This window comes from Orycteropus afer, unplaced genomic scaffold (assembly GCF_000298275.1).
Source record: "Orycteropus afer afer isolate SDZICR_OR568_19922 unplaced genomic scaffold, OryAfe1.0 scaffold00197, whole genome shotgun sequence".
Lineage (NCBI taxonomy): Eukaryota > Metazoa > Chordata > Mammalia > Tubulidentata > Orycteropodidae > Orycteropus > Orycteropus afer.
In genome coordinates, this window is record NW_006921784.1 from 832,516 (window position 1) to 843,550 (window position 11,035).

The 11,035-nt window shown below is 46.5% G+C and overlaps 1 protein-coding gene across 1 annotated transcript in view; it reads left to right on the forward strand.

Annotated features, from left to right (window-relative positions):
- MYO18B (myosin XVIIIB) overlaps window positions 1–11,035 on the forward strand; it is a 368,096-nt gene that overhangs the window by 334,263 nt on the left and 22,798 nt on the right. Inside the window, exons 38-39 of the mRNA XM_007947984.1 lie at window positions 6,123–6,161; window positions 8,303–8,437. Coding sequence (XP_007946175.1) covers window positions 6,123–6,161; window positions 8,303–8,437 — 174 coding nt within the window. The remainder of the gene's footprint in view (window positions 1–6,122; window positions 6,162–8,302; window positions 8,438–11,035) is intronic.

The following is an 11,035-nucleotide window of genomic DNA, read 5'->3' on the forward strand; positions in this document are numbered from 1 at the left end:
GCCCAGCCAAGTTGATACCTGACCTTAACTACCACACCACCCCAAACAGGCATGGATAATGGGATTTATGAAACACCACAGAATGGAGGACAATGGCTAGAAGGGCCACATCAAGCAATTCACTGCACAGGCCATGGACCAAGTATGGGCCTTTCTGAGTATGGGGGATATGTACAAGTAGTGTGCCCATGCAGGTGGCTTGGTCCTAGGTGGTTCCTAGACACCATTTCTTAATTCCCAACAGGCCTTCGATCTAACTCCAGCCTTCTGACTCGGATTTGAGAGTGACATAAAGCATATTGTTGTCCTGGAAACCTTATATGTAACAGAGCAAATGTTGCCCAGTCCTGCCATCTTCATGTTCAAGGTTGTTGGTCAGCTTGAGTCCATTGTTGTGCCATTTGAGTCAGTCCAGCTCACTGAGGGCCTCCCTCACCTTTGCCAGCCCTCTTCCAGTTCACCAACCATAATGTCCTTTTTTAGTGATTGGGTTTTCCTGCACAGATTTCAATCACACACTGTAAGAATGGGGAAAACTGGCAAAAAAAAAATTGCTTACAAAGGTGTTTCAACAAATTCAGAAGAATCAATACTGTACAAACCATGTTCTCTGATCACAGCGCAATTAAATTCATTGTCAACCATCACAAGAAGTATGGTGATTGCTGGGTTGGAGAGCTGCTGTCCAGAGCACAGCTCCCAGCTCCAGCTCCAGAATGAAAACAACCTCGACTCTCCCCCAGCCTGGTGACACTGTCCCACGGTTTCCTCTGACTTGTTTCATCACCCAGGGTAAGAGGTTTGGATTGGTTCCTGAGGGATTGGTCCAAGGTACTTCTCCAAACTGAGCTCTCAATTAGGATTCAAGCCTACCCCTGCAGAGAGAGAGCAGTGCTTCAGCCAGAGGTGAGGTTCTTTGAGAGACTTGTTCAAATTATGAAAAGTCACATTTCCCCATGTTGGGAATTAGATCAGAGTACGGCAGGCCTTCCAGGCGGGAAGCGTGGCTACGTGCTTAGAAAGCCAGGTGGCAGGTGCAGCAGCATTGACACGTGTGCTGTCCTGCCTTGTCACTTAGACCCTATCATCACCTGTCTTAGATTAATGGAGAAATGCATTATGCTAGTTCCCCAGGCCTGGGACACGCTCATTACTCACGGATCAGAGGACGCACTGGCAGACAGACAGCCTCATTATTCCTGGCTCAGGGTCTACGGGTGCCAGTCCTCCTGCCTTGGCTGGGGGGTTGGGGTGGGGTGCAGTGAGACCAATGCATTACCTCTGAGTCAGGGATCAGCTGAGAGTGTATCAATCCATGCTGGCCCAGTCTGCGGTGAATACTCTGGAAGGAGTTTACTGTTGCCATGTTGAATGTAAGTTGGATGCTTTCCAACATACATCCTTTGAGCTTGGCTAAAATTAGGCTGCAGCAGGACAAGTGGCAAATCTGGATCTAACCAAAGGTGGTGGCTGCCACAGAAGACAGATTCTGAGTTAATGTATACAGTGGTTGATCCAGTTCTGGCCTGACTATACCATTTCATCATATGTAGGAAGGGAGTCTTTGAGAGTGCCCCCATTCTTTTCCTGCAACTTTTACCTTCTGGTTTACCCTCTATGAGGAATAAATGTGCTCCAGGCCTGGGGAGCAGCTGAAGGCATTTCTCCATCAATTTTAAAAGGTCGATGTCATAGTCCAAGCTACAGTGCAGAGCCCAGAGCAGGATGGCATGTTTAAATGCTCTACACACGCCAGCTGGCCTTCTAGGCACACAGCAAGTTTTCCGGCCCGGAAGTCCTAGAATCCCAGCTAATGGGGTTTATAAAAAGTCAGGGACCCAGACAATTTTATCTTCTTGGCATTATAGGAAATAATAATAACTGTGATAATGTTGTTATAGTTAGTTACTGTTGAGTCAGCTCTGACTCATGACAACCCCTATACAACAGAATTAAATGCCCGGTCCTGTTAATATGCTCAAGTCAACTATCATCACCAATGTGTATTTTGAGTGTCCAGAGGGCCCATCTTCCAGCACTATATCAGACAGTGTTCTTGAGTGATCCACAGTGCTCTCATTGGCTAATTTTCAAAAGTAGATCACCAGCCCTCCCTTCCTGATCTGTCTTGATTTGGAAACTCTGCTGAAACCTGTCTACCACAGGTGACCCTTTTAGTGTATAAAACATTGGTGGCATAGCTTTTAGCATCATAGCAACATGCCAGCCACCACAGTATAACAAACTGATAGACGTGGGTGGAATTGTAGTAAGGGATGCCCTTTTGTGAGAACATGACCTCTTTGACATACATTGTCCTTACAGTGACTATCAAGGCTCGGTATCATTATCATCCTAAATTTACAATGAGGAAACTGGGGCTTAGAGAAATCAAGAAACTTGCCTCCAAGCACACACTGTAAGTGATGGGACCATGTTTTGATTTCCCGGCTGACCCCATAACCTACACTTGTAGTGATCAAGCTCTGCCATCGCCTGTCACATGGACTCCTTCCCCTTGCTGAAGTCTTTATTCTCTGCCAAGTAACTGGCCTGTCATTCTGGTCAACTTGTGTCTGTCACTGTGATATAGGACAGTGAACTCATGTGTTTGCATTTAGACTGGAGTCTTCTGATGAAGACAACCCCTAAAGGAGTATATCTGGTGACATTTAATTATCTTGCTCATTAAAAGTCCTGTAGTTACTAAGCCTGGAACAACCTTTTTTCTTTTTCTTTCTTTTTTTCTTCCTTTCTCTTTCTCTCTCTCTCTTTTTTCTTCTTCTTCTTCTAATTCTTTTTTTTTTTTTTTAACAGCCACCTGCCCAAAGGTGGGAGAAAGAACTACTGTTCCCTTATCAGATGAGGATTCTAGTCCTAGCTATACCACCAAATAGATCAGGACCACGGACACATCATCTGCTCTTCCTTGGCCTCTCCTCCCATTAAACAGCTGATAATCACTGGCCACCTTCCAAGTTAGCCCAGGAGGCACAATAGGGAACATGACAGACATGGTCCTGCCTCATGGAGCTTGCCGCCTCAGACTGCTTCCTTACGTGGTGAATGAGAGTCAGAGGTTTTCACACTCCCTCCTTTAAGTCATTGTTATTATTTGCTGCCATTGAGTTGGCCCTGACTCATGGTGACCCCCTTGCATTTTTCAGCTTCTGGAGGCCACCTATTTTTCTTGGCTTGTAACTCTCTTTCCCTTTCTTCAAAGTCAGAAGATGGAGATCTCTCTGACCATTCTTGTGTTGTCACCTCTCTCTGACCAAAGCCAGGAAGGGTTCTTTACTTTTAAGGAGTCAAATGATTAGATTGGGCCCACCCAGATAATCCAGGGTCATCTCCCCACCTCAGAGTCCTTAATGACATCTGCAGATTACCATGTAAGAAAACATAGTCACAGAATCTTGAGATTAGGACTTGAACGTCTTTGGGGGCCATTTTTCTGCCTACCACAGGGCCATCTATAAAAGGTCTTTTTGTTCTACTGTGGGAATCAGCTAACTTTTTCTCTGAAGGACCGGATAGTACACATTTTAGACCTTGGGGCCCAAATGGTCCCTGTCCCAACTACTCTGCTATTCTAGCATGAGAACAGCCACAAACAAAACATAAATGAAGCACATGGGTATGTGCCAGTAAAACTTTATTTTCCAAAACAGGTGGTGGGCCAGATTTGTCCTGCTGGTCATAGTCTACTGCCTACTCCATTTACCAAGTATTCCCTGTGAGAGTATTCTCTCCTGTGACAGCATCCAGTCTGGCCTGTGCTTTATGCTGAGCTCTAGGGCTAAAAGGATGAATAAGACATGTTCCTGGGCCAGGAGGGGTTCTTAGGTACAGTAGAGACAAAAAAGGAAAAAAAAAAAAGAACTTGTTGCCACTGAGTCAATTCCAATTCATGACAACCCGTGTATTCCAGAGAACTGAGATGCATAGGGTTTCCTTGGCTGTAATCTTTATGGAATCAGATTTCCAGGCCTTTCTTATGTGGTGCACCTGGGTGGGTTTGAACCACCAACTTTTAGGTTAGTGAAAAAAAAAAAAAAAACATTGCCGTCAAGTCAATTCTGATTCCTAGTGAACCTATAGGACAGAGTAGAACTGCCCCATAGGGTTTCCAAGGCTGCCATCTTCCAGGGCTCCTTTAGAGTAGTAACTGAGTGCAAACCATTTGGTCCACTCAGAGACCTCCAGTGGGCAGAGGCATGTATGTAAGTAAAGGTAGCAACCTTGAGTGGGGACCAGGAGCAGAGTGTGCATGTCTTGGAGGAAGCGGCCAGTCTTTTGAGGATTTGTCCAGATTCTAGCAGGGAAGAAAGTTGGGAGGTCCCACCCCGAGGAGCCAAAATTATGATTAAAATAACAAATCCCAAACCACAAAAATGACCAGAATTACTGGTCAGATGGAGCCTGGGGGACCCACAAGACTATGTATGGCCCTGGGATACACTTCGGGCCTGGGATAAAACTCACTCCCAAGGGCTGGCTCCCAGCCCCACAGTAATTAAGACTTACATTAGAACATCAATCCAGGGTGATGCACCCACCTACTATACGGAGATAATCCCTTGGAGCAGTCAGCCATGGGGCACCAGAGGGGCAACAGCCACATGGAGGAAAAGCATGCATAACTAAGAACAGCACAAGGAAGGTGCAGGTTACTGGGAAGGGAGAGGAGAGTGGGTTATGGTTGGGGATGGTAATTGGGGAGCAAAACCAAATGCACATAAAATGTTGAATGTAAAACAAATTCAGCTCTGTAAATTTGCACTTAAAACACAATTTTTTAAAAAATGACATTATCTGTTTGAATTTTGTGGTTTGGCTGCCCTCCCTCACACACTGGACAATTAACTTTAGCACAGTGGTCAAAAACATGGGCTTTAGGGTCCTAGAATCTGAGATTCAAGGCTGTGCCACCTTAGGTCAGAGGGTCAGTGTCTTAGTTCTCTAGTGTTGCTATAGCAGAAATACCCCAAATGGGGTTTTACAAACAATTTTATTTTCTCACAGTTTAGGAGGCTAGAAGTCTGAATTCAAGGTGCTGGTTCCAGGGAAAGGTTTCTCTGTTGGCTCTGGAGGAAGCTCCTTGTCTCTCCAGCTTCTGCTTCCTGGTTCTTTGGAGACTCTCCATGTGTCTTGGCATCCATCTTACCCCATGTCTCTCTGCTGCTCACTTGTTTAATCTCTTTTATATCTCAAAAGAGACTGACTTAAGACACACCCTGCACTAATACTGCCTCATCAACACAACAAAGATCATCCATTCCCAAATAATGGGATTATGACCACAGGCACAGAGGTTAGAATTTACAACATGCATTCTTGGGAGGCATAATTCAGTCCCTAACAGTCAGGTCCCTCATCTTTAAAATGGAGACAGGTGGGGTGATGAAGTGAGATCGTGTGTAGAACATATTTGTTGAATGAAATGGTACTCCTTGTAGAAGAGCTATTATGGGAATTACTTTTAGAGTTTCCCAGAATGCCCTGAGAAGCTGCCCTCTACTTTGATTTGTTTCTGATTCTGTACTCACAAAGAACAAGTACCTGCCTTGCTTCCTTGCAAAAAATGATACTACAAATAAGTGGTACTAGTTGTACTATCAGGAGCTCTGGTGGTGTAGATTAAGGCATTTGGCTGCTAAACAGAAGGTCAGCAGTTCAAACACATCAGCTGCTCCAGTGCAGAAAGATGAGGCAATCTGCTTCTGGAAAGAGTTACAGCCTTGGAAACCCAGTGAGGGTCACCATGAGTTGGAATTGGCCCAATGGCAGTGACTTAGGTTTGGTTTGTGTTGTACTATAACAGGAGGCGGGGCAGTGCATGCTGCCATTTAATTAGCACTGTTTGCCAGGAACAAGACTGAGACATTTTCAAGGTTTATCTCATTTACTCTGCTCCACAACTTGTGGGGCAGAGCCATTTGATTAGCCATATTTTACAAAGAAAGACATTGAGCCTCAGAGAAGGCAAGTGATTTGCCTAAGGTCACACAGCAGCTAAGGTTGGAAGTGAAGCTTGAACCAGGTCTCTCTAATGTCAGTCACTGTGTTACACAGCTCCCAGAAGCACAAGCATAACAGACTCTCCTTGTGCTTCCTTATAGTGTCCAGACGGCGGTGGACTGTGGCAGCAGAAAAGAGATGTGAGTTAACCCCGAGGCCCTGGCTCTGGGTGCCCAGTTTGCAGAGGAAATGGCTGTGCCCACTTGGAGAATTGTCAGTGATGCCCGTGAGAGCCCTGGCTTCAGGGTCATACGCTTAATGCCAGGGACATATTACTGAACTGTCCACCTTCTTTTAGACAGACAGAAGCTGTGACTTATATCACTGTCCTCCTCAAACACCTTCCGTGGCTCCCCATTACCTCAGAAGTAGACTTTTTAGATTGATGCTTGAGCCCTGTACCATCTGAAACCTGCCTTTACTCTCTACCTGAGACTCCTGCTTCCTGTGTCATACAGGCCCTACCCTCCTATGGACCCCATATCCTTGTGTGTGGTGTTCCTTCACCTAAAATTCCCCTCTCCAGTCCCTGTGTGGGCGAACTTTGTCCTTCACATAAAATACAGCTTAACTGCCACCTCATGACTTCTTCCCCTGTGCCTCCAAGAAGCGAGGCAAACATCCCTCCTTATTCCCCTTGGAACCTACTCTGTCCCTCCCTATGACATTAATAATATTCTCCTTTATTTTATTATAATTTATATAGAGGGGAATCTACTCTGTTAGGATGGGGTCTTGTGGACAGGGCCAGTGTTGGATTCAGCCCTTCCCCATAGTGCCTGGCATAGGGTGTCCTGTAAGTAAATGTGGATCGAGTGTATCAACCAGATGTAACCATTGAGTACCCACTGAAGCTTCTTCCTGTGCTGCTTTTGGAGGTGGTAGGTATAATAGCAAAGCCCCCACCCACAAAGTCCTTCCAGTTAAGGTGGGTGCCGAAGGGGCAGGGAGGCCACATCTTCCAACCTCCTCTAACCCCACAAGAGGAAGACAGAATCACCATCAATAGCCCAAGGCCTATTCCTGGGAGGCCAGATAGGCTGCCTCCCTCTAGCCCTTTCACCAACCCTGATACCAGCCGTTCCTCCCGCAGCACCCACTGCCTCTCTGCTGGGTTTGATAATCTCTGCAGTGGCCACACAGAACTCACAGATTATGGAGTTTATTAGGGAAGCACCAGGCTACAATTCAAGTTCAGGAACAATGCTCAATCTCTCTCAGCCTGCCATCTCTCAGCCAACAGTCTCTCTCCCAGCAGTGTGTGTCTCTAGGTGTTTCTCGGCAATGCATGTCTCTTGGGGTCTCTTTCTCAGCAGCATGTGTCTCTCAGGAGCATGTTTCTCTCAGCAGCATGTCTTTCACAGCCAGCAGTCAGAGAGACTCCTTCTGCCTCTAGGAGGGCTCCTTTTGAGCCTGGCAGAGTGGCCAGACTAACCAATCATAACATCAGAATTCTAAACACCTGAGAGAGAGAGAGCGAACTTCCCAGAACATTGCTTTGTACCACCCACAACAGAAATACCCCAGGTGGATAACTTTAATAATCAGGCACTCCTCAGTCACTCACGGCAAATTCCACCAAGGAATTTACAAAGACTTATGGCTAGAAAAGCCATACCAGGTGATTTACTACATCGCAGTGGGGATGGAGTTAAGACATACACACTTGACATAGCCCATTAATTTTGTTAAAATTCAAAGCCAAGTTTTACCCCAGGATTAGAGAGGACTCCACATCTGGGTTGGAGGGTAGGTTTCTGTACCTCCCCCGGGAGGAGCGCAGTGGTTAACAGTATGGGGACTGGAATCAGAGGGAATGAAGTTTGCATCCCAGCTCCATTAGTGCCTAGCTGGATGACCTTGGCTAAGTCCCAAGCTAAAAAATAAAAATAAAAATACCAAACTCACTGCTGTCAAGTTGATCGCAACTCATAGTGACCCTTTCTTGGGTTTCTGAGGTAGTATCACTACAGAAGTAGATTACCCAGTCTTCCTCTGAGGAGTGGCTGATGGGTTTGAACCACCAGCCTTCTGGTTAGCAGTCAAATGGCTTAGGCGCTACGTCACCAGAGCTCCTAAGTTGGCCTCCCCAAATCTCAATTCTCTCTTCTCTGTAATGGGGACAGCACCAGTTCCCACCTCCCTGGGATGGTGGCATGAGCCCTGAGTGAGTTGGCATGTACAGCAACTTAACACGGTGCCTGAGTTATGCTGAAGGGTGAGCATCACCTAGTTATTGTGGCTGTCAGTGTGCTGACGGTGACTTGCCTTCTGGTTCTAGGGACACTATCTCCACCTTCAGCTCCCAGCCAGCGAGCAGTCTGCAGTCCTGGTTGAGCTGCACGCTGTCCCTGGCCACAGACACCGTGAGGAGCCCGTCTCGACAGTCAGTCAGCAGCCACACCTTCAGCCCCAGGTAAGGGGTCTTCCTGCTGCCTCCGGGTGGCCAGCACCTTGAAGAATCTGAGGCTGTGCAGGCTGTTGCTCTGGTCTTCCATTTCCTCTGGCCAAAGCAAGACAAAGATAGTCCTAATGGGTCCTAATGGGAGTCCTTGGATGATGCAGATGGTTAAATGCCCTTGGCTGCTAACTGAAGGGTTGGAGGTTCAAGTCCACCTAGGCCTCAGAAAAAAGGCCTAGCGATTCACTAATAGTTTAAGGTATAACCCTATTACTTTCTAGCTGTGTGACTTGGGGCAGGTTGCATAGCCTCTCTGAGTCTCTGCTTCCTTACCTGCAAAGCAGTGACTATAATTATATTTACTGTCCTGGTGATGGAAATTATGGGGATCGCATGCAGCATGATTTTCCAAATGATTTTAAATAGCACCAAACCCACTGCCATCGAGTCAACTCCAATTCATGGTGACCCCCATTGGGTTTCCGAGGCAGTATCCCTACAGAAGTAGATTGCCCAACCCTCCTTCCATGGAGTGGCTGGTGTGTTTCACGCCAGCCTTCTGGTTAGCAGTCAAGTGCCTTAGGCACTGTACCACCAGAGCACCTTTAAATAGCATGGGAGGGCACAGTTTTTTAAAAAAAATCAGGTATGGAGTTCCTTATTGTAGTTGCCTTCTGAATCATACTTGTTTTCCATTAATAGAAGGTTATAGATACAAAGTTTTCTTGGTAGACGATTCACTTAAGTTTTTCTTTTTTTTTTTAATAAAAAAAAAAAAGGATGCGTCATTATGAAGTTGGCTTGGATGGTTTCTCACTCAGAGACTTTAGCTTTGTCTGAATGTCTGGGCTTTGCATCTGCCCTGCCACAGAGGGGGATGAATTCAGTATGGCCTGAGCTGGGACCCTCACACAGCCATAGAATTGCAAACAGCAGGTGACGCCCAATACATGGCCTCGGAGTTCACATCTCGTTGCAGGACTTCAATTCATCTTCCCTCCAGCTTTTCAGCTCCACTGCTCTGGGTTCCTTTGGTTTTCCTTTTCAAGGGCGGCTCGCTTGTAATTAGGAGTTAATGGCCATAAATCAGAAATTACGGATTAAACAGATGCATAATTAAGATGAAGTGCATGCCGCTCCTGTGATAATGGAAGGACCAATGTGATAAGATAGAAAAAAAAAAAAAAAAATTACAGACTCATGGAGCAAACCCAGATAGCCCCTTCTGACTTGAAACGTGTGTGCTCTGGAACCAGGGGTTGTCACTGCAGAAAGGACGGGGTGGGGGTTCACAGCGATCTTCTGGGCATATTCGACAAATGGCAAATGTCTGCAGACGACCTTAGGCTGCAGATTTGATGTAGAAAATGTCAAAGGGGGCTCCAAGAACAGGGTGCAGCTGGGGAGTTAATTAAAGCAAGATCACTCTGATTCCTCTTTGTAATTATACCCAAAGGTCTGTATGGAGAAGAAGGTATGTCCTCTGTGAACCCCACACGCGGAGGACTTCTTCTCTCTGGTAACTAGAGACCTCTGTTTTTCCCTCCTCGGCCTGTGTAAAGGGCAGAAGGACTGGAGGCGCCGGGAAGAAGCATAGTCATTCACATCATATCCTGTCCATGTTCACAACTGTAATTACGCTAGGGTGCTCAGGACCCTGAGTTGTTGGCCACTGGTTCATGTGAGCGATGGCAGGCTGCTGTGGTCTGCGTCCATTATCTGAAGTCAGTGTGTCTGGATTTATGTCTTGTACTTTCTCCTCTGCAGCTGTGAGGGTTTGGGCATGTTGCTTAACTATTCTGTTCGTCTTTGCTCATGGATACAGCAGAGTTGTTGTCTAGGGTCACCAGATGGTGCACAGTCATTCTTCACCCAGTGCCCAGTACCTACAAAGAGTGCAAGACAATCCGCTGCTTTATTAGTATCATTGGGAGCCTGAGTGGCACAAACAGTTTAGTGCTTGGCTGCTGACTGAAAGGTCTGAGGTTCAAACCCACCCAGTGGCTTCAAGGGAGACAGATTACTTATTGCCATCAAGATGATTCCGACTCACAGCACCCCCAGAGGACGCAGTAGAATAGCACCATAGGGTTTCCAAGGCTGTAATCTTTAGAAGGAGCTCTGGTGGTGTCATGCCTAAGGCATTTGATTGCCAGCCAGAAGGTTGACGGTTCAAACCCACCAGCCACTCCTCGGAAGGAGACTGGGCAATCTCCTTCTGTAGCGATACTGCCTCGGAAACCCAAGGAGGGGTTACTGTGACTCCAATCGACTTGACAACAGTGAGGGTACTTTTTTTTTTTTTTTTTTTGGAGGAATCTTTAGAGAAGCAGGCTGCCACATCTTCCTCCCAGGGAGCTGCTGGTGGATTTGAACCACTGAGCTTTTCGTGGTCAGCTGGGCCTATAACCACTGCGCTGCCAAGGCCCTTTTTCCTATAAAGGTTACAGCCTACAAAACCTCGTGGAGAGTTCTACTCTGTCATATAGGATTGCTGTGAGTCGGAATTGACTCAACAGTACCTAACAACAACAACGTTAACATTATTATCTATTGGGTGCTCAGAGGAACCCTGGGGAGTACATCATTACAGAAGAGGAGTCTAGTCTCAGA